Raw genomic sequence first — 25,243 nt, forward strand, 5'->3', positions numbered from 1 at the left:
AACTGTTTAAGTGACTTAAACAAGTTTAACTTTGTACCAAGATAATGTTTTTTTGTAAATGTGTGGCTATAAAAATAGCCGTTTGTTAATGTAATAGCCAGATACACACAAATTATTTTTTTGCGGTCTTCTTTGCTGCCTTTTTGGGAGTCTTTTTGACCTTCTTTGCTGCAGGTTTTTTAGCAACAGGCTTCTTTGTGGGTTTCTTAGCTGCTGGTTTCTTAGCCGAGGCTTTCTTTGTGGCAGGCTTCTTTGCTGCTTTCTTTGGCGTGCTCTTCTTTGCTGGCTTCTTTTTTGGTGTACTTTTCTTTGCAGTAGGCTTCTTTGCCGTTGGCTTTTTTGCTGCGGCCTTTTTCTTAGGTTTTTCTTTTTTTACCTGACCTAGCTTGAATGATCCAGAAGCACCAGTGCCTTTAGTTTGAATCAAATCGCCTGATGTTACTCCTCGTTTAAGAGCCATTTTCAGATGATGATCTGAGTTTTCAGCAACTTTGTAATTTGCATGAATATATTTTGTAATAGCTTGGCGAGATGAACCACCGCGTTCCTTTAGGGTAGCGATAGCAGCCTTGATCATGTCCACATATTTAGGGTGATCAGCTGTCTTCTTTGCAGCAGGTTTCTTCTTGGGTGCGATTTTCTTTGGAGAAGCTGCTTCACTCATTTTTAATGTTTTCTTACAACAATCCAACGATAAACGATGCTTGTTATCACAGTAGAAGTATACTAAACATTACCGTGTTAATGAGATATAATTTAAGACGGTGCGAAGTATGCGGACGTAAAAGTACCACTCCCGGGAATTGATTTGGCGCGAAAACAGAAATGTGTGTTTCTGTACATCGTATAATGTCCGTTTTGGGTGCCGCGACTATGCGAAAGCATGTTAATTTTTATTTGTAGTACGACGCAATAGTCTGCAAGAGAAGCTGCTGGAGTTTGAGGTCTTCAGCATTACATCTAGTCTGTTAATTTGGGCTTCTTCCGCGCTCGTGTTAGGATTTTCATAAAGCGTTCTTTGGTTTGCGTTGCGTATGTCGGCCTACATCATCGACACGGCCTGTTTCCGGCTATTAGGAGCAATTCATATATTGGGCACTGCGTTTCGACTTTTTTATTAGACCACAGTAAAAAAATTCACTCACAGAAGTCCCTTTCTTTCATGGCTACAAACACGAAGAATTCTGTCGTAAGTAAAACGAATGCGCAAGCCAAAATGACGATGGGGCGAAGTCATAAGCATGGCCCTGTGGCCCAATGGATAAGGCATCTGACTACGAATCAGGGGATTCCAGGTTCGACTCCTGGCAGGGTCGCACTGTCGCATTTCGGCTGCATGGTCTACTGTGTAACGCGCGCGCACGTTCTGGCGTAATGCGTTGATAAACGGAATGTACGCAGACATATTGGAAAGTAATATCACGCACTTAGTATCGTCGCCTTTGTTAGCATTCATGTAAGTTACCATCCACTCGCTACAGTCGCTCTCCATCCTACGGCTAAATCAACAGCCGTGATTTTTACTATGTCGCCGTCCATCCGTACGCGGTGACAGTTGTAAGCTTTACAGTAACGTGACATGCTCCACAAGCAGTTACGGTGTGTGGACGATGCCTATCATGGCAACGCTTGTTCTTTATCGCTTCTCGGCCTAATGGCTAAGATCAAGTGTAGTATCTGTTCTTATCAGTTTAATATCTGGTAGGCCATTCTCTGAATGGTCAGTATATTAATCTGATTTTTGGCCTTGGGTCATGGAGGTGGATTCATTCACGCCGTGACCACGGGTTGCCTTGGTGTTGCACTATTACCGATGGCGGCCCACATAAGCAATAAAAGAATAATAGCAGTCCTCTTTCCGACGGCACTCTGCATAGTCTACGGCGGGAACAAAACGCGTACACTGGGGGAGAATACAGCCTATGCCCCGCGACACGGCAGTTTATAACACACTCAAGCCACAAGCATTAACAAACTTTGAAGGGTACCCTCATGCTACGGTGCAGTTCCAACTCATACTTACCTGACGGGGAAGTAAAGACTGATCAATGAGGGTTTTCTTCCAGAGTGAGGCTCTTGCATTGCACTACGCTTGGGCTGACCTCTGCGATTACTGCAAACGTCAGTAACTCGACCGTACAATTTCTGGTAGTGGGGGCCTGCGTCCGCGCTCGCCCCCTCCTTAAGTCAAAATGAATGAGCTTAGAAAAGTTGCGCGGCCAAATGTCGGTGGTGACTTAAACGCTAAGGTAAAACCTCGCTTGGCTGTTACGAAACGTGATTGCGATATAAGTCCTCGGAAGGCGGCGGAATTTTATTTTATTTGCCATTCCGTCAGGGTTATTGGATGATCGGCAATAGATCGAGTTTGTATGCATTTGAAAGCTCTTTTTTCTCGTACTATCACCTGAAAATGTCGTAGGAAAATGTCATAGGAAACACTTTCAACAACCGCCACGTTCCTTAATTGTTATAACAAGAAATATATCACAGCAAATGAAAATGAAAAGCCTACGACACCGGGAGTTCCCAGGCGGTCCCCCATCCAAGTACTATCCCGGCCCGACGATGCTTAACTTCCGTGATCAGACGAGAACGGGTGTGTTCATCGTGGTATGGCCGTAGACATTAGTAGGTGCAAATACGTGCAATTTATTTTGACGTTGTGATCAAATTTTTTTATTTAATTTCTTTGAGTTACTTAGGACAAGGCGTATGCATGGATTATCTATTAGACTTTAAGGTTATAGTTTTGTGAAAAAAACAATGTTTTTTTAAAGATGTGTGGCTATAAAAATAGCCGTTGTTTTCTGAGTGTAGCGGTTTACTTCTTCTGTCCTTTGTCGTTCTTCTTTGGGAGTAAGACAGCTTGAATGTTTGGCAAAACACCACCAGCTGCAATGGTTACACCGCTCAAAAGTTTGTTTAATTCTTCATCATTACGAACAGCCAATTGTAAATGTCTTGGAATAATCCTAGCTTTTTTGTTGTCTCTTGCTGCGTTACCAGCCAACTCCAATATCTCAGCAGATAAATATTCCAAGACGGCTGCTAAGTAAACTGGTGCTCCAGATCCAATTCGGTTAGCATAGTGCCCTCTACGAAGGAATCTATGCACTCTACCGACTGGAAATTGAAGTCCAGCTCTTGAGGATCTTGTCTTGGCTTTAGCCTTAGCTTTTCCACCTTTTCCACGTCCAGACATAACTGCGATTTGATTTGTAAGTTAATACAAAAACGTACGAATATTTAACGTAAGTGTTAACGAAATAAACTTTACTCGTTTTTTCATCATAAAAATAGGATCGAAATCATGTTTTTTTAACCAATCATAATTAAGTATTAAACAAAAGATTTTTTTTTTAACCAATTAAATTGCGTATCGGCGTTTTCGGATCGAATTCGATCCGATTTTTTTACTTATAAACAAAAAGTTTTGACTTGCAGTTTAATGCTTATTTACAAGTTAAGTAGCAAAAATTTTTAACCATGTCTGACGCAGCAGCTAAAGGAGGAAAACAGGCACCTAAAGTAGCCAAGAAAGGTGAAAAAAGAGCCGGCAAAAAAGGAGGAAAGATTGGTGGAACTGGTGAAAAGAAACGCAAGAGAAAGAGAAAGGAAAGTTATGCTATTTACATCTACAATGTTTTGAAACAAGTTCACCCAGATGTCGGAGTTTCAAGCAAAGCTATGAGCATCATGAACTCATTTGTCAACGACATCTTTGAGCGCATTGCTTCCGAAGCTTCGCGTTTGGCTCTTCAAAACAAAAAGTCGACCATCTCTTCTCGTGAAATTCAAACCGCAGTACGTCTTCTCTTGCCTGGAGAACTTGCAAAACACGCAGTCAGTGAAGGAACAAAAGCCGTCACAAAATACACAAGCAGCAAGTAAACCAACGTCTACCAAACACAAACGGTCTTTTTTAAGACCACACATCTTTAAAAAAACATTTACTTGGCGTCACTACAAGTTAACCGAAGTTAATAAAACTTCTAAATAATGTGCTTAAGAACACTAGCCTACATTTAAAATACTTCCCCATGTGTGTGTGGATTAGCTTCACTTTTCATACGTATTATTAGCTGTACTTGCAGAAAAGACAAGTACATTGATCCATGTTATTGCTTACATTTAACTTAACCCAGCTTTTCACGGAAACACTCCCAGGCAAATTAACCCTACAAAGTATTTCTAAATTTTTTTTGTGTCATATATGACATAGTATCGTATAGCAATAAATGTAACTGTGACAAGACTTTACACATTGTGTAATTTGGAAGCGTGCACAAAGTAATGTTTTAAAAGATTTGTGGCTATAAAAATAGCCGTTTTTGTTGAGCAATGACAACGCTTAACCTCCGAATCCGTAAAGAGTTCTTCCTTGACGTTTTAAGGCATAAACAACATCCATAGCGGTAACGGTCTTGCGTTTAGCGTGCTCTGTGTAGGTTACAGCATCACGAATAACATTCTCTAAGAAAACCTTCAGTACACCTCTGGTTTCCTCATAGATAAGGCCAGAGATACGTTTGACACCACCTCGTCGAGCAAGACGCCGAATAGCAGGTTTTGTGATTCCCTGAATGTTATCACGAAGAATTTTTCGGTGACGTTTAGCACCTCCTTTTCCCAATCCTTTACCTCCTTTTCCGCGTCCAGACATATTGATATAGTTGCGTACAGAACGAGTACAAAAACAACGTTTGAGTTAACAGAATTCAGACAGCTTTAAAAAGAGGCCATAAAATTACCTACTGCTCGTGGAAACACCCTAATTAACCAATAGAGTTGCGTCATTACAAAATGTTCCGAACATTTTGTACATTTTTTTAAGTAAAACTGTAGTTTTTTTAAAAATTCGTGGTCTTAATGTTTCAGTAAGGCAATAAATTTGGCATCGTTGGAATTCGCCAAACCTTCTGCTACTTACTAAAAAAAAAAAAAGTCAAAAGCTTTTGTGTATCAGAAGATACAGCCGTTTTCCCGTAGCCAAAAAACACAGATTTTATAAAAATGTTAAAGTAATGAGCGTAATGTCATTATGCAGCCAATCAGAAATTACTTTCTTAGCACCAATCAAATGGTTTGTTTTGAACCTTAGCTGTCAATCAATATGAGAAATAAAACTTTGGCGCGATAGTGCATTTTAGACCGTCTTGTGTATCCGTACTACATCGACTTCTTAAAATATGGCTCGTACAAAGCAAACTGCGCGTAAATCTACTGGAGGAAAGGCTCCACGAAAACAACTCGCCACTAAAGCTGCGAGGAAAAGCGCACCAGCTACTGGAGGAGTGAAAAAACCACATCGTTACAGACCTGGTACAGTTGCTCTCAGAGAAATCAGAAGATACCAGAAGTCAACCGAGCTCTTGATCCGCAAGTTGCCTTTCCAGCGTCTTGTGCGAGAAATTGCTCAGGACTTCAAAACAGATCTGCGATTCCAGAGCACAGCCGTTATGGCTCTGCAAGAGGCTTCTGAAGCGTACCTTGTTGGCTTGTTCGAGGATACTAACTTGTGTGCCATTCACGCAAAACGAGTTACAATCATGCCTAAAGACATCCAGTTGGCAAGAAGAATTCGTGGGGAACGTGCCTAAGCATCTTACCAAACAAAAAACGGCTATTTTTATAGCCACACATCCATAAAAAATATTACGGCTAGCTTTTTATATCAAACTTTGTCCTGCTTTCTGTTTAAATTTTATGCTACATAAAAATTTTATGCTACATAAAGTTTGACAATGTTAAAAATATGAAGGGCAAGAAAAGTAAAAGCAAGAAAATAAGAAATTTAAAAACGAAAATACTTAAACTTAGGGAATCTAATCTTAAATTTACTCTTTTTTAACTGTTTAAGTGACTTAAACAAGTTTAACTTTGTACCAAGATAATGTTTTTTTGTAAATGTGTGGCTATAAAAATAGCCGTTTGTTAATGTAATAGCCAGATACACACAAATTATTTTTTTGCGGTCTTCTTTGCTGCCTTTTTGGGAGTCTTTTTGACCTTCTTTGCTGCAGGTTTTTTAGCAACAGGCTTCTTTGTGGGTTTCTTAGCTGCTGGTTTCTTAGCCGAGGCTTTCTTTGTGGCAGGCTTCTTTGCTGCTTTCTTTGGCGTGCTCTTCTTTGCTGGCTTCTTTTTTGGTGTACTTTTCTTTGCAGTAGGCTTCTTTGCCGTTGGCTTTTTTGCTGCGGCCTTTTTCTTAGGTTTTTCTTTTTTTACCTGACCTAGCTTGAATGATCCAGAAGCACCAGTGCCTTTAGTTTGAATCAAATCGCCTGATGTTACTCCTCGTTTAAGAGCCATTTTCAGATGATGATCTGAGTTTTCAGCAACTTTGTAATTTGCATGAATATATTTTGTAATAGCTTGGCGAGATGAACCACCGCGTTCCTTTAGGGTAGCGATAGCAGCCTTGATCATGTCCACATATTTAGGGTGATCAGCTGTCTTCTTTGCAGCAGGTTTCTTCTTGGGTGCGATTTTCTTTGGAGAAGCTGCTTCACTCATTTTTAATGTTTTCTTACAACAATCCAACGATAAACGATGCTTGTTATCACAGTAGAAGTATACTAAACATTACCGTGTAAATGAGATATAATTTAAGACGGTGCGAAGTATGCGGACGTAAAAGTACCACTCCCGGGAATTGATTTGGCGCGAAAACAGAAATGTGTGTTTCTGTACATCGTATAATGTCCGTTTTGGGTGCCGCGACTATGCGAAAGCATGTTAATTTTTATTTGTAGTACGACGCAATAGTCTGCAAGAGAAGCTGCTGGAGTTTGAGGTCTTCAGCATTACATCTAGTCTGTTAATTTGGGCTTCTTCCGCGCTCGTGTTAGGATTTTCATAAAGCGTTCTTTGGTTTGCGTTGCGTATGTCGGCCTACATCATCGACACGGCCTGTTTCCGGCTATTAGGAGCAATTCATATATTGGGCACTGCGTTTCGACTTTTTTATTAGACCACAGTAAAAAAATTCACTCACAGAAGTCCCTTTCTTTCATGGCTACAAACACGAAGAATTCTGTCGTAAGTAAAACGAATGCGCAAGCCAAAATGACGATGGGGCGAAGTCATAAGCATGGCCCTGTGGCCCAATGGATAAGGCATCTGACTACGAATCAGGGGATTCCAGGTTCGACTCCTGGCAGGGTCGCACTGTCGCATTTCGGCTGCATGGTCTACTGTGTAACGCGCGCGCACGTTCTGGCGTAATGCGTTGATAAACGGAATGTACGCAGACATATTGGAAAGTAATATCACGCACTTAGTATCGTCGCCTTTGTTAGCATTCATGTAAGTTACCATCCACTCGCTACAGTCGCTCTCCATCCTACGGCTAAATCAACAGCCGTGATTTTTACTATGTCGCCGTCCATCCGTACGCGGTGACAGTTGTAAGCTTTACAGTAACGTGACATGCTCCACAAGCAGTTACGGTGTGTGGACGATGCCTATCATGGCAACGCTTGTTCTTTATCGCTTCTCGGCCTAATGGCTAAGATCAAGTGTAGTATCTGTTCTTATCAGTTTAATATCTGGTAGGCCATTCTCTGAATGGTCAGTATATTAATCTGATTTTTGGCCTTGGGTCATGGAGGTGGATTCATTCACGCCGTGACCACGGGTTGCCTTGGTGTTGCACTATTACCGATGGCGGCCCACATAAGCAATAAAAGAATAATAGCAGTCCTCTTTCCGACGGCACTCTGCATAGTCTACGGCGGGAACAAAACGCGTACACTGGGGGAGAATACAGCCTATGCCCCGCGACACGGCAGTTTATAACACACTCAAGCCACAAGCATTAACAAACTTTGAAGGGTACCCTCATGCTACGGTGCAGTTCCAACTCATACTTACCTGACGGGGAAGTAAAGACTGATCAATGAGGGTTTTCTTCCAGAGTGAGGCTCTTGCATTGCACTACGCTTGGGCTGACCTCTGCGATTACTGCAAACGTCAGTAACTCGACCGTACAATTTCTGGTAGTGGGGGCCTGCGTCCGCGCTCGCCCCCTCCTTAAGTCAAAATGAATGAGCTTAGAAAAGTTGCGCGGCCAAATGTCGGTGGTGACTTAAACGCTAAGGTAAAACCTCGCTTGGCTGTTACGAAACGTGATTGCGATATAAGTCCTCGGAAGGCGGCGGAATTTTATTTTATTTGCCATTCCGTCAGGGTTATTGGATGATCGGCAATAGATCGAGTTTGTATGCATTTGAAAGCTCTTTTTTCTCGTACTATCACCTGAAAATGTCGTAGGAAAATGTCATAGGAAACACTTTCAACAACCGCCACGTTCCTTAATTGTTATAACAAGAAATATATCACAGCAAATGAAAATGAAAAGCCTACGACACCGGGAGTTCCCAGGCGGTCCCCCATCCAAGTACTATCCCGGCCCGACGATGCTTAACTTCCGTGATCAGACGAGAACGGGTGTGTTCATCGTGGTATGGCCGTAGACATTAGTAGGTGCAAATACGTGCAATTTATTTTGACGTTGTGATCAAATTTTTTTATTTAATTTCTTTGAGTTACTTAGGACAAGGCGTATGCATGGATTATCTATTAGACTTTAAGGTTATAGTTTTGTGAAAAAAACAATGTTTTTTTAAAGATGTGTGGCTATAAAAATAGCCGTTGTTTTCTGAGTGTAGCGGTTTACTTCTTCTGTCCTTTGTCGTTCTTCTTTGGGAGTAAGACAGCTTGAATGTTTGGCAAAACACCACCAGCTGCAATGGTTACACCGCTCAAAAGTTTGTTTAATTCTTCATCATTACGAACAGCCAATTGTAAATGTCTTGGAATAATCCTAGCTTTTTTGTTGTCTCTTGCTGCGTTACCAGCCAACTCCAATATCTCAGCAGATAAATATTCCAAGACGGCTGCTAAGTAAACTGGTGCTCCAGATCCAATTCGGTTAGCATAGTGCCCTCTACGAAGGAATCTATGCACTCTACCGACTGGAAATTGAAGTCCAGCTCTTGAGGATCTTGTCTTGGCTTTAGCCTTAGCTTTTCCACCTTTTCCACGTCCAGACATAACTGCGATTTGATTTGTAAGTTAATACAAAAACGTACGAATATTTAACGTAAGTGTTAACGAAATAAACTTTACTCGTTTTTTCATCATAAAAATAGGATCGAAATCATGTTTTTTTAACCAATCATAATTAAGTATTAAACAAAAGATTTTTTTTTTAACCAATTAAATTGCGTATCGGCGTTTTCGGATCGAATTCGATCCGATTTTTTTACTTATAAACAAAAAGTTTTGACTTGCAGTTTAATGCTTATTTACAAGTTAAGTAGCAAAAATTTTTAACCATGTCTGACGCAGCAGCTAAAGGAGGAAAACAGGCACCTAAAGTAGCCAAGAAAGGTGAAAAAAGAGCCGGCAAAAAAGGAGGAAAGATTGGTGGAACTGGTGAAAAGAAACGCAAGAGAAAGAGAAAGGAAAGTTATGCTATTTACATCTACAATGTTTTGAAACAAGTTCACCCAGATGTCGGAGTTTCAAGCAAAGCTATGAGCATCATGAACTCATTTGTCAACGACATCTTTGAGCGCATTGCTTCCGAAGCTTCGCGTTTGGCTCTTCAAAACAAAAAGTCGACCATCTCTTCTCGTGAAATTCAAACCGCAGTACGTCTTCTCTTGCCTGGAGAACTTGCAAAACACGCAGTCAGTGAAGGAACAAAAGCCGTCACAAAATACACAAGCAGCAAGTAAACCAACGTCTACCAAACACAAACGGTCTTTTTTAAGACCACACATCTTTAAAAAAACATTTACTTGGCGTCACTACAAGTTAACCGAAGTTAATAAAACTTCTAAATAATGTGCTTAAGAACACTAGCCTACATTTAAAATACTTCCCCATGTGTGTGTGGATTAGCTTCACTTTTCATACGTATTATTAGCTGTACTTGCAGAAAAGACAAGTACATTGATCCATGTTATTGCTTACATTTAACTTAACCCAGCTTTTCACGGAAACACTCCCAGGCAAATTAACCCTACAAAGTATTTCTAAATTTTTTTTGTGTCATATATGACATAGTATCGTATAGCAATAAATGTAACTGTGACAAGACTTTACACATTGTGTAATTTGGAAGCGTGCACAAAGTAATGTTTTAAAAGATTTGTGGCTATAAAAATAGCCGTTTTTGTTGAGCAATGACAACGCTTAACCTCCGAATCCGTAAAGAGTTCTTCCTTGACGTTTTAAGGCATAAACAACATCCATAGCGGTAACGGTCTTGCGTTTAGCGTGCTCTGTGTAGGTTACAGCATCACGAATAACATTCTCTAAGAAAACCTTCAGTACACCTCTGGTTTCCTCATAGATAAGGCCAGAGATACGTTTGACACCACCTCGTCGAGCAAGACGCCGAATAGCAGGTTTTGTGATTCCCTGAATGTTATCACGAAGAATTTTTCGGTGACGTTTAGCACCTCCTTTTCCCAATCCTTTACCTCCTTTTCCGCGTCCAGACATATTGATATAGTTGCGTACAGAACGAGTACAAAAACAACGTTTGAGTTAACAGAATTCAGACAGCTTTAAAAAGAGGCCATAAAATTACCTACTGCTCGTGGAAACACCCTAATTAACCAATAGAGTTGCGTCATTACAAAATGTTCCGAACATTTTGTACATTTTTTTAAGTAAAACTGTAGTTTTTTTAAAAATTCGTGGTCTTAATGTTTCAGTAAGGCAATAAATTTGGCATCGTTGGAATTCGCCAAACCTTCTGCTACTTACTAAAAAAAAAAAAAGTCAAAAGCTTTTGTGTATCAGAAGATACAGCCGTTTTCCCGTAGCCAAAAAACACAGATTTTATAAAAATGTTAAAGTAATGAGCGTAATGTCATTATGCAGCCAATCAGAAATTACTTTCTTAGCACCAATCAAATGGTTTGTTTTGAACCTTAGCTGTCAATCAATATGAGAAATAAAACTTTGGCGCGATAGTGCATTTTAGACCGTCTTGTGTATCCGTACTACATCGACTTCTTAAAATATGGCTCGTACAAAGCAAACTGCACGTAAATCTACTGGAGGAAAGGCTCCACGAAAACAACTCGCCACTAAAGCTGCGAGGAAAAGCGCACCAGCTACTGGAGGAGTGAAAAAACCACATCGTTACAGACCTGGTACAGTTGCTCTCAGAGAAATCAGAAGATACCAGAAGTCAACCGAGCTCTTGATCCGCAAGTTGCCTTTCCAGCGTCTTGTGCGAGAAATTGCTCAGGACTTCAAAACAGATCTGCGATTCCAGAGCACAGCCGTTATGGCTCTGCAAGAGGCTTCTGAAGCGTACCTTGTTGGCTTGTTCGAGGATACTAACTTGTGTGCCATTCACGCAAAACGAGTTACAATCATGCCTAAAGACATCCAGTTGGCAAGAAGAATTCGTGGGGAACGTGCCTAAGCATCTTACCAAACAAAAAACGGCTATTTTTATAGCCACACATCCATAAAAAATATTACGGCTAGCTTTTTATATCAAACTTTGTCCTGCTTTCTGTTTAAATTTTATGCTACATAAAAATTTTATGCTACATAAAGTTTGACAATGTTAAAAATATGAAGGGCAAGAAAAGTAAAAGCAAGAAAATAAGAAATTTAAAAACGAAAATACTTAAACTTAGGGAATCTAATCTTAAATTTACTCTTTTTTAACTGTTTAAGTGACTTAAACAAGTTTAACTTTGTACCAAGATAATGTTTTTTTGTAAATGTGTGGCTATAAAAATAGCCGTTTGTTAATGTAATAGCCAGATACACACAAATTATTTTTTTGCGGTCTTCTTTGCTGCCTTTTTGGGAGTCTTTTTGACCTTCTTTGCTGCAGGTTTTTTAGCAACAGGCTTCTTTGTGGGTTTCTTAGCTGCTGGTTTCTTAGCCGAGGCTTTCTTTGTGGCAGGCTTCTTTGCTGCTTTCTTTGGCGTGCTCTTCTTTGCTGGCTTCTTTTTTGGTGTACTTTTCTTTGCAGTAGGCTTCCTTGCCGTTGGCTTTTTTGCTGCGGCCTTTTTCTTAGGTTTTTCTTTTTTTACCTGACCTAGCTTGAATGATCCAGAAGCACCAGTGCCTTTAGTTTGAATCAAATCGCCTGATGTTACTCCTCGTTTAAGAGCCATTTTCAGATGATGATCTGAGTTTTCAGCAACTTTGTAATTTGCATGAATATATTTTGTAATAGCTTGGCGAGATGAACCACCGCGTTCCTTTAGGGTAGCGATAGCAGCCTTGATCATGTCCACATATTTAGGGTGATCAGCTGTCTTCTTTGCAGCAGGTTTCTTCTTGGGTGCGATTTTCTTTGGAGAAGCTGCTTCACTCATTTTTAATGTTTTCTTACAACAATCCAACGATAAACGATGCTTGTTATCACAGTAGAAGTATACTAAACATTACCGTGTAAATGAGATATAATTTAAGACGGTGCGAAGTATGCGGACGTAAAAGTACCACTCCCGGGAATTGATTTGGCGCGAAAACAGAAATGTGTGTTTCTGTACATCGTATAATGTCCGTTTTGGGTGCCGCGACTATGCGAAAGCATGTTAATTTTTATTTGTAGTACGACGCAATAGTCTGCAAGAGAAGCTGCTGGAGTTTGAGGTCTTCAGCATTACATCTAGTCTGTTAATTTGGGCTTCTTCCGCGCTCGTGTTAGGATTTTCATAAAGCGTTCTTTGGTTTGCGTTGCGTATGTCGGCCTACATCATCGACACGGCCTGTTTCCGGCTATTAGGAGCAATTCATATATTGGGCACTGCGTTTCGACTTTTTTATTAGACCACAGTAAAAAAATTCACTCACAGAAGTCCCTTTCTTTCATGGCTACAAACACGAAGAATTCTGTCGTAAGTAAAACGAATGCGCAAGCCAAAATGACGATGGGGCGAAGTCATAAGCATGGCCCTGTGGCCCAATGGATAAGGCATCTGACTACGAATCAGGGGATTCCAGGTTCGACTCCTGGCAGGGTCGCACTGTCGCATTTCGGCTGCATGGTCTACTGTGTAACGCGCGCGCACGTTCTGGCGTAATGCGTTGATAAACGGAATGTACGCAGACATATTGGAAAGTAATATCACGCACTTAGTATCGTCGCCTTTGTTAGCATTCATGTAAGTTACCATCCACTCGCTACAGTCGCTCTCCATCCTACGGCTAAATCAACAGCCGTGATTTTTACTATGTCGCCGTCCATCCGTACGCGGTGACAGTTGTAAGCTTTACAGTAACGTGACATGCTCCACAAGCAGTTACGGTGTGTGGACGATGCCTATCATGGCAACGCTTGTTCTTTATCGCTTCTCGGCCTAATGGCTAAGATCAAGTGTAGTATCTGTTCTTATCAGTTTAATATCTGGTAGGCCATTCTCTGAATGGTCAGTATATTAATCTGATTTTTGGCCTTGGGTCATGGAGGTGGATTCATTCACGCCGTGACCACGGGTTGCCTTGGTGTTGCACTATTACCGATGGCGGCCCACATAAGCAATAAAAGAATAATAGCAGTCCTCTTTCCGACGGCACTCTGCATAGTCTACGGCGGGAACAAAACGCGTACACTGGGGGAGAATACAGCCTATGCCCCGCGACACGGCAGTTTATAACACACTCAAGCCACAAGCATTAACAAACTTTGAAGGGTACCCTCATGCTACGGTGCAGTTCCAACTCATACTTACCTGACGGGGAAGTAAAGACTGATCAATGAGGGTTTTCTTCCAGAGTGAGGCTCTTGCATTGCACTACGCTTGGGCTGACCTCTGCGATTACTGCAAACGTCAGTAACTCGACCGTACAATTTCTGGTAGTGGGGGCCTGCGTCCGCGCTCGCCCCCTCCTTAAGTCAAAATGAATGAGCTTAGAAAAGTTGCGCGGCCAAATGTCGGTGGTGACTTAAACGCTAAGGTAAAACCTCGCTTGGCTGTTACGAAACGTGATTGCGATATAAGTCCTCGGAAGGCGGCGGAATTTTATTTTATTTGCCATTCCGTCAGGGTTATTGGATGATCGGCAATAGATCGAGTTTGTATGCATTTGAAAGCTCTTTTTTCTCGTACTATCACCTGAAAATGTCGTAGGAAAATGTCATAGGAAACACTTTCAACAACCGCCACGTTCCTTAATTGTTATAACAAGAAATATATCACAGCAAATGAAAATGAAAAGCCTACGACACCGGGAGTTCCCAGGCGGTCCCCCATCCAAGTACTATCCCGGCCCGACGATGCTTAACTTCCGTGATCAGACGAGAACGGGTGTGTTCATCGTGGTATGGCCGTAGACATTAGTAGGTGCAAATACGTGCAATTTATTTTGACGTTGTGATCAAATTTTTTTATTTAATTTCTTTGAGTTACTTAGGACAAGGCGTATGCATGGATTATCTATTAGACTTTAAGGTTATAGTTTTGTGAAAAAAACAATGTTTTTTTAAAGATGTGTGGCTATAAAAATAGCCGTTGTTTTCTGAGTGTAGCGGTTTACTTCTTCTGTCCTTTGTCGTTCTTCTTTGGGAGTAAGACAGCTTGAATGTTTGGCAAAACACCACCAGCTGCAATGGTTACACCGCTCAAAAGTTTGTTTAATTCTTCATCATTACGAACAGCCAATTGTAAATGTCTTGGAATAATCCTAGCTTTTTTGTTGTCTCTTGCTGCGTTACCAGCCAACTCCAATATCTCAGCAGATAAATATTCCAAGACGGCTGCTAAGTAAACTGGTGCTCCAGATCCAATTCGGTTAGCATAGTGCCCTCTACGAAGGAATCTATGCACTCTACCGACTGGAAATTGAAGTCCAGCTCTTGAGGATCTTGTCTTGGCTTTAGCCTTAGCTTTTCCACCTTTTCCACGTCCAGACATAACTGCGATTTGATTTGTAAGTTAATACAAAAACGTACGAATATTTAACGTAAGTGTTAACGAAATAAACTTTACTCGTTTTTTCATCATAAAAATAGGATCGAAATCATGTTTTTTTAACCAATCATAATTAAGTATTAAACAAAAGATTTTTTTTTTAACCAATTAAATTGCGTATCGGCGTTTTCGGATCGAATTCGATCCGATTTTTTTACTTATAAACAAAAAGTTTTGACTTGCAGTTTAATGCTTATTTACAAGTTAAGTAGCAAAAATTTTTAACCATGTCTGACGCAGCAGCTAAAGGAGGAAAACAGGCACCTAAAGTAGCCAAGAAAGGTGAAAAAAGAGCCGGCAAAAAAGGAGGAAAGATTGGTGGAACTGGTGAAAAGAAACGCAAGAGAAAGAGAAAGGAAAGTTATGCTATTTACATCTACAATGTTTTGAAACAAGTTCACCCAGATGTCGGAGTTTCAAGCAAAGCTATGAGCATCATGAACTCATTTGTCAACGACATCTTTGAGCGCATTGCTTCCGAAGCTTCGCGTTTGGCTCTTCAAAACAAAAAGTCGACCATCTCTTCTCGTGAAATTCAAACCGCAGTACGTCTTCTCTTGCCTGGAGAACTTGCAAAACACGCAGTCAGTGAAGGAACAAAAGCCGTCACAAAATACACAAGCAGCAAGTAAACCAACGTCTACCAAACACAAACGGTCTTTTTTAAGACCACACATCTTTAAAAAAACATTTACTTGGCGTCACTACAAGTTAACCGAAGTTAATAAAACTTCTAAATAATGTGCTTAAGAACACTAGCCTACATTTAAAATACTTCCCCATGTGTGTGTGGATTAGCTTCACTTTTCATACGTATTATTAGCTGTACTTGCAGAAAAGACAAGTACATTGATCCATGTTATTGCTTACATTTAACTTAACCCAGCTTTTCACGGAAACACTCCCAGGCAAATTAACCCTACAAAGTATTTCTAAATTTTTTTTGTGTCATATATGACATAGTATCGTATAGCAATAAATGTAACTGTGACAAGACTTTACACATTGTGTAATTTGGAAGCGTGCACAAAGTAATGTTTTAAAAGATTTGTGGCTATAAAAATAGCCGTTTTTGTTGAGCAATGACAACGCTTAACCTCCGAATCCGTAAAGAGTTCTTCCTTGACGTTTTAAGGCATAAACAACATCCATAGCGGTAACGGTCTTGCGTTTAGCGTGCTCTGTGTAGGTTACAGCATCACGAATAACATTCTCTAAGAAAACCTTCAGTACACCTCTGGTTTCCTCATAGATAAGGCCAGAGATACGTTTGACACCACCTCGTCGAGCAAGACGCCGAATAGCAGGTTTTGTGATTCCCTGAATGTTATCACGAAGAATTTTTCGGTGACGTTTAGCACCTCCTTTTCCCAATCCTTTACCTCCTTTTCCGCGTCCAGACATATTGATATAGTTGCGTACAGAACGAGTACAAAAACAACGTTTGAGTTAACAGAATTCAGACAGCTTTAAAAAGAGGCCATAAAATTACCTACTGCTCGTGGAAACACCCTAATTAACCAATAGAGTTGCGTCATTACAAAATGTTCCGAACATTTTGTACATTTTTTTAAGTAAAACTGTAGTTTTTTTAAAAATTCGTGGTCTTAATGTTTCAGTAAGGCAATAAATTTGGCATCGTTGGAATTCGCCAAACCTTCTGCTACTTACTAAAAAAAAAAAAAGTCAAAAGCTTTTGTGTATCAGAAGATACAGCCGTTTTCCCGTAGCCAAAAAACACAGATTTTATAAAAATGTTAAAGTAATGAGCGTAATGTCATTATGCAGCCAATCAGAAATTACTTTCTTAGCACCAATCAAATGGTTTGTTTTGAACCTTAGCTGTCAATCAATATGAGAAATAAAACTTTGGCGCGATAGTGCATTTTAGACCGTCTTGTGTATCCGTACTACATCGACTTCTTAAAATATGGCTCGTACAAAGCAAACTGCACGTAAATCTACTGGAGGAAAGGCTCCACGAAAACAACTCGCCACTAAAGCTGCGAGGAAAAGCGCACCAGCTACTGGAGGAGTGAAAAAACCACATCGTTACAGACCTGGTACAGTTGCTCTCAGAGAAATCAGAAGATACCAGAAGTCAACCGAGCTCTTGATCCGCAAGTTGCCTTTCCAGCGTCTTGTGCGAGAAATTGCTCAGGACTTCAAAACAGATCTGCGATTCCAGAGCACAGCCGTTATGGCTCTGCAAGAGGCTTCTGAAGCGTACCTTGTTGGCTTGTTCGAGGATACTAACTTGTGTGCCATTCACGCAAAACGAGTTACAATCATGCCTAAAGACATCCAGTTGGCAAGAAGAATTCGTGGGGAACGTGCCTAAGCATCTTACCAAACAAAAAACGGCTATTTTTATAGCCACACATCCATAAAAAATATTACGGCTAGCTTTTTATATCAAACTTTGTCCTGCTTTCTGTTTAAATTTTATGCTACATAAAAATTTTATGCTACATAAAGTTTGACAATGTTAAAAATATGAAGGGCAAGAAAAGTAAAAGCAAGAAAATAAGAAATTTAAAAACGAAAATACTTAAACTTAGGGAATCTAATCTTAAATTTACTCTTTTTTAACTGTTTAAGTGACTTAAACAAGTTTAACTTTGTACCAAGATAATGTTTTTTTGTAAATGTGTGGCTATAAAAATAGCCGTTTGTTAATGTAATAGCCAGATACACACAAATTATTTTTTTGCGGTCTTCTTTGCTGCCTTTTTGGGAGTCTTTTTGACCTTCTTTGCTGCAGGTTTTTTAGCAACAGGCTTCTTTGTGGGTTTCTTAGCTGCTGGTTTCTTAGCTGAGGCTTTCTTTGTGGCAGGCTTCTTTGCTGCTTTCTTTGGCGTGCTCTTCTTTGCTGGCTTCTTTTTTGGTGTACTTTTCTTTGCAGTAGGCTTCTTTGCCGTTGGCTTTTTTGCTGCGGCCTTTTTCTTAGGTTTTTCTTTTTTTACCTGACCTAGCTTGAATGATCCAGAAGCACCAGTGCCTTTAGTTTGAATCAAATCGCCTGATGTTACTCCTCGTTTAAGAGCCATTTTCAGATGATGATCTGAGTTTTCAGCAACTTTGTAATTTGCATGAATATATTTTGTAATAGCTTGGCGAGATGAACCACCGCGTTCCTTTAGGGTAGCGATAGCAGCCTTGATCATGTCCACATATTTAGGGTGATCAGCTGTCTTCTTTGCAGCAGGTTTCTTCTTGGGTGCGATTTTCTTTGGAGAAGCTGCTTCACTCATTTTTAATGTTTTCTTACAACAATCCAACGATAAACGATGCTTGTTATCACAGTAGAAGTATACTAAACATTACCGTGTAAATGAGATATAATTTAAGACGGTGCGAAGTATGCGGACGTAAAAGTACCACTCCCGGGAATTGATTTGGCGCGAAAACAGAAATGTGTGTTTCTGTACATCGTATAATGTCCGTTTTGGGTGCCGCGACTATGCGAAAGCATGTTAATTTTTATTTGTAGTACGACGCAATAGTCTGCAAGAGAAGCTGCTGGAGTTTGAGGTCTTCAGCATTACATCTAGTCTGTTAATTTGGGCTTCTTCCGCGCTCGTGTTAGGATTTTCATAAAGCGTTCTTTGGTTTGCGTTGCGTATGTCGGCCTACATCATCGACACGGCCTGTTTCCGGCTATTAGGAGCAATTCATATATTGGGCACTGCGTTTCGACTTTTTTATTAGACCACAGTAAAAAAATTCACTCACAGAAGTCCCTTTCTTTCATGGCTACAAACACGAAGAATTCTGTCGTAAGTAAAACGAATGCGCAAGCCAAAATGACGATGGGGCGAAGTCATAAGCATGGCCCTGTGGCCCAATGGATAAGGCATCTGACTACGAATCAGGGGATTCCAGGTTCGACTCCTGGCAGGGTCGCACTGTCGCATTTCGGCTGCATGGTCTACTGTGTAACGCGCGCGCACGTTCTGGCGTAATGCGTTGATAAACGGAATGTACGCAGACATATTGGAAAGTAATATCACGCACTTAGTATCGTCGCCTTTGTTAGCATTCATGTAAGTTACCATCCACTCGCTACAGTCGCTCTCCATCCTACGGCTAAATCAACAGCCGTGATTTTTACTATGTCGCCGTCCATCCGTACGCGGTGACAGTTGTAAGCTTTACAGTAACGTGACATGCTCCACAAGCAGTTACGGTGTGTGGACGATGCCTATCATGGCAACGCTTGTTCTTTATCGCTTCTCGGCCTAATGGCTAAGATCAAGTGTAGTATCTGTTCTTATCAGTTTAATATCTGGTAGGCCATTCTCTGAATGGTCAGTATATTAATCTGATTTTTGGCCTTGGGTCATGGAGGTGGATTCATTCACGCCGTGACCACGGGTTGCCTTGGTGTTGCACTATTACCGATGGCGGCCCACATAAGCAATAAAAGAATAATAGCAGTCCTCTTTCCGACGGCACTCTGCATAGTCTACGGCGGGAACAAAACGCGTACACTGGGGGAGAATACAGCCTATGCCCCGCGACACGGCAGTTTATAACACACTCAAGCCACAAGCATTAACAAACTTTGAAGGGTACCCTCATGCTACGGTGCAGTTCCAACTCATACTTACCTGACGGGGAAGTAAAGACTGATCAATGAGGGTTTTCTTCCAGAGTGAGGCTCTTGCATTGCACTACGCTTGGGCTGACCTCTGCGATTACTGCAAACGTCAGTAACTCGACCGTACAATTTCTGGTAGTGGGGGCCTGCGTCCGCGCTCGCCCCCTCCTTAAGTCAAAATGAATGAGCTTAGAAAAGTTGCGCGGCCAAATGTCGGTGGTGACTTAAACGCTAAGGTAAAACCTCGCTTGGCTGTTACGAAACGTGATTGCGATATAAGTCCTCGGAAGGCGGCGGAATTTTATTTTATTTGCCATTCCGTCAGGGTTATTGGATGATCGGCAATAGATCGAGTTTGTATGCATTTGAAAGCTCTTTTTTCTCGTACTATCACCTGAAAATGTCGTAGGAAAATGTCATAGGAAACACTTTCAACAACCGCCACGTTCCTTAATTGTTATAACAAGAAATATATCACAGCAAATGAAAATGAAAAGCCTACGACACCGGGAGTTCCCAGGCGGTCCCCCATCCAAGTACTATCCCGGCCCGACGATGCTTAACTTCCGTGATCAGACGAGAACGGGTGTGTTCATCGTGGTATGGCCGTAGACATTAGTAGGTGCAAATACGTGCAATTTATTTTGACGTTGTGATCAAATTTTTTTATTTAATTTCTTTGAGTTACTTAGGACAAGGCGTATGCATGGATTATCTATTAGACTTTAAGGTTATAGTTTTGTGAAAAAAACAATGTTTTTTTAAAGATGTGTGGCTATAAAAATAGCCGTTGTTTTCTGAGTGTAGCGGTTTACTTCTTCTGTCCTTTGTCGTTCTTCTTTGGGAGTAAGACAGCTTGAATGTTTGGCAAAACACCACCAGCTGCAATGGTTACACCGCTCAAAAGTTTGTTTAATTCTTCATCATTACGAACAGCCAATTGTAAATGTCTTGGAATAATCCTAGCTTTTTTGTTGTCTCTTGCTGCGTTACCAGCCAACTCCAATATCTCAGCAGATAAATATTCCAAGACGGCTGCTAAGTAAACTGGTGCTCCAGATCCAATTCGGTTAGCATAGTGCCCTCTACGAAGGAATCTATGCACTCTACCGACTGGAAATTGAAGTCCAGCTCTTGAGGATCTTGTCTTGGCTTTAGCCTTAGCTTTTCCACCTTTTCCACGTCCAGACATAACTGCGATTTGATTTGTAAGTTAATACAAAAACGTACGAATATTTAACGTAAGTGTTAACGAAATAAACTTTACTCGTTTTTTCATCATAAAAATAGGATCGAAATCATGTTTTTTTAACCAATCATAATTAAGTATTAAACAAAAGATTTTTTTTTTAACCAATTAAATTGCGTATCGGCGTTTTCGGATCGAATTCGATCCGATTTTTTTACTTATAAACAAAAAGTTTTGACTTGCAGTTTAATGCTTATTTACAAGTTAAGTAGCAAAAATTTTTAACCATGTCTGACGCAGCAGCTAAAGGAGGAAAACAGGCACCTAAAGTAGCCAAGAAAGGTGAAAAAAGAGCCGGCAAAAAAGGAGGAAAGATTGGTGGAACTGGTGAAAAGAAACGCAAGAGAAAGAGAAAGGAAAGTTATGCTATTTACATCTACAATGTTTTGAAACAAGTTCACCCAGATGTCGGAGTTTCAAGCAAAGCTATGAGCATCATGAACTCATTTGTCAACGACATCTTTGAGCGCATTGCTTCCGAAGCTTCGCGTTTGGCTCTTCAAAACAAAAAGTCGACCATCTCTTCTCGTGAAATTCAAACCGCAGTACGTCTTCTCTTGCCTGGAGAACTTGCAAAACACGCAGTCAGTGAAGGAACAAAAGCCGTCACAAAATACACAAGCAGCAAGTAAACCAACGTCTACCAAACACAAACGGTCTTTTTTAAGACCACACATCTTTAAAAAAACATTTACTTGGCGTCACTACAAGTTAACCGAAGTTAATAAAACTTCTAAATAATGTGCTTAAGAACACTAGCCTACATTTAAAATACTTCCCCATGTGTGTGTGGATTAGCTTCACTTTTCATACGTATTATTAGCTGTACTTGCAGAAAAGACAAGTACATTGATCCATGTTATTGCTTACATTTAACTTAACCCAGCTTTTCACGGAAACACTCCCAGGCAAATTAACCCTACAAAGTATTTCTAAATTTTTTTTGTGTCATATATGACATAGTATCGTATAGCAATAAATGTAACTGTGACAAGACTTTACACATTGTGTAATTTGGAAGCGTGCACAAAGTAATGTTTTAAAAGATTTGTGGCTATAAAAATAGCCGTTTTTGTTGAGCAATGACAACGCTTAACCTCCGAATCCGTAAAGAGTTCTTCCTTGACGTTTTAAGGCATAAACAACATCCATAGCGGTAACGGTCTTGCGTTTAGCGTGCTCTGTGTAGGTTACAGCATCACGAATAACATTCTCTAAGAAAACCTTCAGTACACCTCTGGTTTCCTCATAGATAAGGCCAGAGATACGTTTGACACCACCTCGTCGAGCAAGACGCCGAATAGCAGGTTTTGTGATTCCCTGAATGTTATCACGAAGAATTTTTCGGTGACGTTTAGCACCTCCTTTTCCCAATCCTTTACCTCCTTTTCCGCGTCCAGACATATTGATATAGTTGCGTACAGAACGAGTACAAAAACAACGTTTGAGTTAACAGAATTCAGACAGCTTTAAAAAGAGGCCATAAAATTACCTACTGCTCGTGGAAACACCCTAATTAACCAATAGAGTTGCGTCATTACAAAATGTTCCGAACATTTTGTACATTTTTTTAAGTAAAACTGTAGTTTTTTTAAAAATTCGTGGTCTTAATGTTTCAGTAAGGCAATAAATTTGGCATCGTTGGAATTCGCCAAACCTTCTGCTACTTACTAAAAAAAAAAAAAGTCAAAAGCTTTTGTGTATCAGAAGATACAGCCGTTTTCCCGTAGCCAAAAAACACAGATTTTATAAAAATGTTAAAGTAATGAGCGTAATGTCATTATGCAGCCAATCAGAAATTACTTTCTTAGCACCAATCAAATGGTTTGTTTTGAACCTTAGCTGTCAATCAATATGAGAAATAAAACTTTGGCGCGATAGTGCATTTTAGACCGTCTTGTGTATCCGTACTACATCGACTTCTTAAAATATGGCTCGTACAAAGCAAACTGCACGTAAATCTACTGGAGGAAAGGCTCCACGAAAACAACTCGCCACTAAAGCTGCGAGGAAAAGCGCACCAGCTACTGGAGGAGTGAAAAAACCACATCGTTACAGACCTGGTACAGTTGCTCTCAGAGAAATCAGAAGATACCAGAAGTCAACCGAGCTCTTGATCCGCAAGTTGCCTTTCCAGCGTCTTGTGCGAGAAATTGCTCAGGACTTCAAAACAGATCTGCGATTCCAGAGCACAGCCGTTATGGCTCTGCAAGAGGCTTCTGAAGCGTACCTTGTTGGCTTGTTCGAGGATACTAACTTGTGTGCCATTCACGCAAAACGAGTTACAATCATGCCTAAAGACATCCAGTTGGCAAGAAGAATTCGTGGGGAACGTGCCTAAGCATCTTACCAAACAAAAAACGGCTATTTTTATAGCCACACATCCATAAAAAATATTACGGCTAGCTTTTTATATCAAACTTTGTCCTGCTTTCTGTTTAAATTTTATGCTACATAAAAATTTTATGCTACATAAAGTTTGACAATGTTAAAAATATGAAGGGCAAGAAAAGTAAAAGCAAGAAAATAAGAAATTTAAAAACGAAAATACTTAAACTTAGGGAATCTAATCTTAAATTTACTCTTTTTTAACTGTTTAAGTGACTTAAACAAGTTTAACTTTGTACCAAGATAATGTTTTTTTGTAAATGTGTGGCTATAAAAATAGCCGTTTGTTAATGTAATAGCCAGATACACACAAATTATTTTTTTGCGGTCTTCTTTGCTGCCTTTTTGGGAGTCTTTTTGACCTTCTTTGCTGCAGGTTTTTTAGCAACAGGCTTCTTTGTGGGTTTCTTAGCTGCTGGTTTCTTAGCCGAGGCTTTCTTTGTGGCAGGCTTCTTTGCTGCTTTCTTTGGCGTGCTCTTCTTTGCTGGCTTCTTTTTTGGTGTACTTTTCTTTGCAGTAGGCTTCTTTGCCGTTGGCTTTTTTGCTGCGGCCTTTTTCTTAGGTTTTTCTTTTTTTACCTGACCTAGCTTGAATGATCCAGAAGCACCAGTGCCTTTAGTTTGAATCAAATCGCCTGATGTTACTCCTCGTTTAAGAGCCATTTTCAGATGATGATCTGAGTTTTCAGCAACTTTGTAATTTGCATGAATATATTTTGTAATAGCTTGGCGAGATGAACCACCGCGTTCCTTTAGGGTAGCGATAGCAGCCTTGATCATGTCCACATATTTAGGGTGATCAGCTGTCTTCTTTGCAGCAGGTTTCTTCTTGGGTGCGATTTTCTTTGGAGAAGCTGCTTCACTCATTTTTAATGTTTTCTTACAACAATCCAACGATAAACGATGCTTGTTATCACAGTAGAAGTATACTAAACATTACCGTGTAAATGAGATATAATTTAAGACGGTGCGAAGTATGCGGACGTAAAAGTACCACTCCCGGGAATTGATTTGGCGCGAAAACAGAAATGTGTGTTTCTGTACATCGTATAATGTCCGTTTTGGGTGCCGCGACTATGCGAAAGCATGTTAATTTTTATTTGTAGTACGACGCAATAGTCTGCAAGAGAAGCTGCTGGAGTTTGAGGTCTTCAGCATTACATCTAGTCTGTTAATTTGGGCTTCTTCCGCGCTCGTGTTAGGATTTTCATAAAGCGTTCTTTGGTTTGCGTTGCGTATGTCGGCCTACATCATCGACACGGCCTGTTTCCGGCTATTAGGAGCAATTCATATATTGGGCACTGCGTTTCGACTTTTTTATTAGACCACAGTAAAAAAATTCACTCACAGAAGTCCCTTTCTTTCATGGCTACAAACACGAAGAATTCTGTCGTAAGTAAAACGAATGCGCAAGCCAAAATGACGATGGGGCGAAGTCATAAGCATGGCCCTGTGGCCCAATGGATAAGGCATCTGACTACGAATCAGGGGATTCCAGGTTCGACTCCTGGCAGGGTCGCACTGTCGCATTTCGGCTGCATGGTCTACTGTGTAACGCGCGCGCACGTTCTGGCGTAATGCGTTGATAAACGGAATGTACGCAGACATATTGGAAAGTAATATCACGCACTTAGTATCGTCGCCTTTGTTAGCATTCATGTAAGTTACCATCCACTCGCTACAGTCGCTCTCCATCCTACGGCTAAATCAACAGCCGTGATTTTTACTATGTCGCCGTCCATCCGTACGCGGTGACAGTTGTAAGCTTTACAGTAACGTGACATGCTCCACAAGCAGTTACGGTGTGTGGACGATGCCTATCATGGCAACGCTTGTTCTTTATCGCTTCTCGGCCTAATGGCTAAGATCAAGTGTAGTATCTGTTCTTATCAGTTTAATATCTGGTAGGCCATTCTCTGAATGGTCAGTATATTAATCTGATTTTTGGCCTTGGGTCATGGAGGTGGATTCATTCACGCCGTGACCACGGGTTGCCTTGGTGTTGCACTATTACCGATGGCGGCCCACATAAGCAATA

At 40.6% G+C, this 25,243-nt stretch overlaps 4 protein-coding genes and 13 non-coding genes across 17 annotated transcripts; 9 read left to right on the plus strand and 8 right to left on the minus strand.

Moving 5' to 3' along the window:
- Positions 1 to 66: 66 nt before the first annotated feature.
- On the minus strand, positions 67 to 728 carry LOC130657125 (histone H1-delta-like). The gene has a single exon (XM_057460090.1). It carries the CDS (start codon positions 662 to 664, stop codon positions 113 to 115), a length of 552 nt encoding a protein of 183 aa, XP_057316073.1. The 5' UTR covers positions 665 to 728; the 3' UTR covers positions 67 to 112.
- Positions 729 to 1,638: 910 nt separating this feature from the next.
- On the plus strand, positions 1,639 to 1,830 carry LOC130660511 (U2 spliceosomal RNA). The gene has a single exon (XR_008987708.1). It is a non-coding gene; the product is annotated as a U2 spliceosomal RNA (small nuclear RNA).
- A 185-nt stretch (positions 1,831 to 2,015) lies between these two features.
- Positions 2,016 to 2,180, plus strand: LOC130659455 (U1 spliceosomal RNA). The gene has a single exon (XR_008986661.1). It is a non-coding gene; the product is annotated as a U1 spliceosomal RNA (small nuclear RNA).
- Positions 2,181 to 2,508: 328 nt separating this feature from the next.
- Positions 2,509 to 2,627, minus strand: LOC130661699 (5S ribosomal RNA). Its single transcript, XR_008988877.1, has one exon. It is a non-coding gene; the product is annotated as a 5S ribosomal RNA (ribosomal RNA).
- A 3,292-nt stretch (positions 2,628 to 5,919) lies between these two features.
- LOC130657126 (histone H1-delta-like) lies at positions 5,920 to 6,580 on the minus strand. The gene has a single exon (XM_057460091.1). It carries the CDS (start codon positions 6,514 to 6,516, stop codon positions 5,965 to 5,967), a length of 552 nt encoding a protein of 183 aa, XP_057316074.1. The 5' UTR covers positions 6,517 to 6,580; the 3' UTR covers positions 5,920 to 5,964.
- A 910-nt stretch (positions 6,581 to 7,490) lies between these two features.
- LOC130660512 (U2 spliceosomal RNA) lies at positions 7,491 to 7,682 on the plus strand. Its single transcript, XR_008987709.1, has one exon. It is a non-coding gene; the product is annotated as a U2 spliceosomal RNA (small nuclear RNA).
- A 185-nt stretch (positions 7,683 to 7,867) lies between these two features.
- Positions 7,868 to 8,032, plus strand: LOC130659458 (U1 spliceosomal RNA). The gene has a single exon (XR_008986663.1). It is a non-coding gene; the product is annotated as a U1 spliceosomal RNA (small nuclear RNA).
- Positions 8,033 to 8,360: 328 nt separating this feature from the next.
- Positions 8,361 to 8,479, minus strand: LOC130661711 (5S ribosomal RNA). The gene has a single exon (XR_008988889.1). It is a non-coding gene; the product is annotated as a 5S ribosomal RNA (ribosomal RNA).
- Positions 8,480 to 13,342: 4,863 nt separating this feature from the next.
- LOC130660513 (U2 spliceosomal RNA) lies at positions 13,343 to 13,534 on the plus strand. The gene has a single exon (XR_008987710.1). It is a non-coding gene; the product is annotated as a U2 spliceosomal RNA (small nuclear RNA).
- A 185-nt stretch (positions 13,535 to 13,719) lies between these two features.
- LOC130659459 (U1 spliceosomal RNA) lies at positions 13,720 to 13,884 on the plus strand. The gene has a single exon (XR_008986664.1). It is a non-coding gene; the product is annotated as a U1 spliceosomal RNA (small nuclear RNA).
- Positions 13,885 to 14,212: 328 nt separating this feature from the next.
- Positions 14,213 to 14,331, minus strand: LOC130661723 (5S ribosomal RNA). Its single transcript, XR_008988901.1, has one exon. It is a non-coding gene; the product is annotated as a 5S ribosomal RNA (ribosomal RNA).
- A 3,322-nt stretch (positions 14,332 to 17,653) lies between these two features.
- LOC130657127 (histone H1-delta-like) lies at positions 17,654 to 18,340 on the minus strand. Its single transcript, XM_057460092.1, has one exon. It carries the CDS (start codon positions 18,218 to 18,220, stop codon positions 17,669 to 17,671), a length of 552 nt encoding a protein of 183 aa, XP_057316075.1. The 5' UTR covers positions 18,221 to 18,340; the 3' UTR covers positions 17,654 to 17,668.
- An 854-nt stretch (positions 18,341 to 19,194) lies between these two features.
- Positions 19,195 to 19,386, plus strand: LOC130660514 (U2 spliceosomal RNA). Its single transcript, XR_008987712.1, has one exon. It is a non-coding gene; the product is annotated as a U2 spliceosomal RNA (small nuclear RNA).
- A 185-nt stretch (positions 19,387 to 19,571) lies between these two features.
- On the plus strand, positions 19,572 to 19,736 carry LOC130659460 (U1 spliceosomal RNA). The gene has a single exon (XR_008986665.1). It is a non-coding gene; the product is annotated as a U1 spliceosomal RNA (small nuclear RNA).
- Positions 19,737 to 20,064: 328 nt separating this feature from the next.
- LOC130661735 (5S ribosomal RNA) lies at positions 20,065 to 20,183 on the minus strand. Its single transcript, XR_008988913.1, has one exon. It is a non-coding gene; the product is annotated as a 5S ribosomal RNA (ribosomal RNA).
- Positions 20,184 to 23,500: 3,317 nt separating this feature from the next.
- Positions 23,501 to 24,131, minus strand: LOC130657128 (histone H1-delta-like). The gene has a single exon (XM_057460093.1). The coding sequence runs from the start codon at positions 24,070 to 24,072 to the stop codon at positions 23,521 to 23,523; it is 552 nt and encodes a 183-aa protein (XP_057316076.1). The 5' UTR covers positions 24,073 to 24,131; the 3' UTR covers positions 23,501 to 23,520.
- A 915-nt stretch (positions 24,132 to 25,046) lies between these two features.
- LOC130660515 (U2 spliceosomal RNA) lies at positions 25,047 to 25,238 on the plus strand. The gene has a single exon (XR_008987713.1). It is a non-coding gene; the product is annotated as a U2 spliceosomal RNA (small nuclear RNA).
- Positions 25,239 to 25,243: the final 5 nt, after the last annotated feature.

The sequence above is a fragment of the Hydractinia symbiolongicarpus genome, chromosome 9, assembly GCF_029227915.1.
Source record: "Hydractinia symbiolongicarpus strain clone_291-10 chromosome 9, HSymV2.1, whole genome shotgun sequence".
NCBI lineage: Eukaryota > Metazoa > Cnidaria > Hydrozoa > Anthoathecata > Hydractiniidae > Hydractinia > Hydractinia symbiolongicarpus.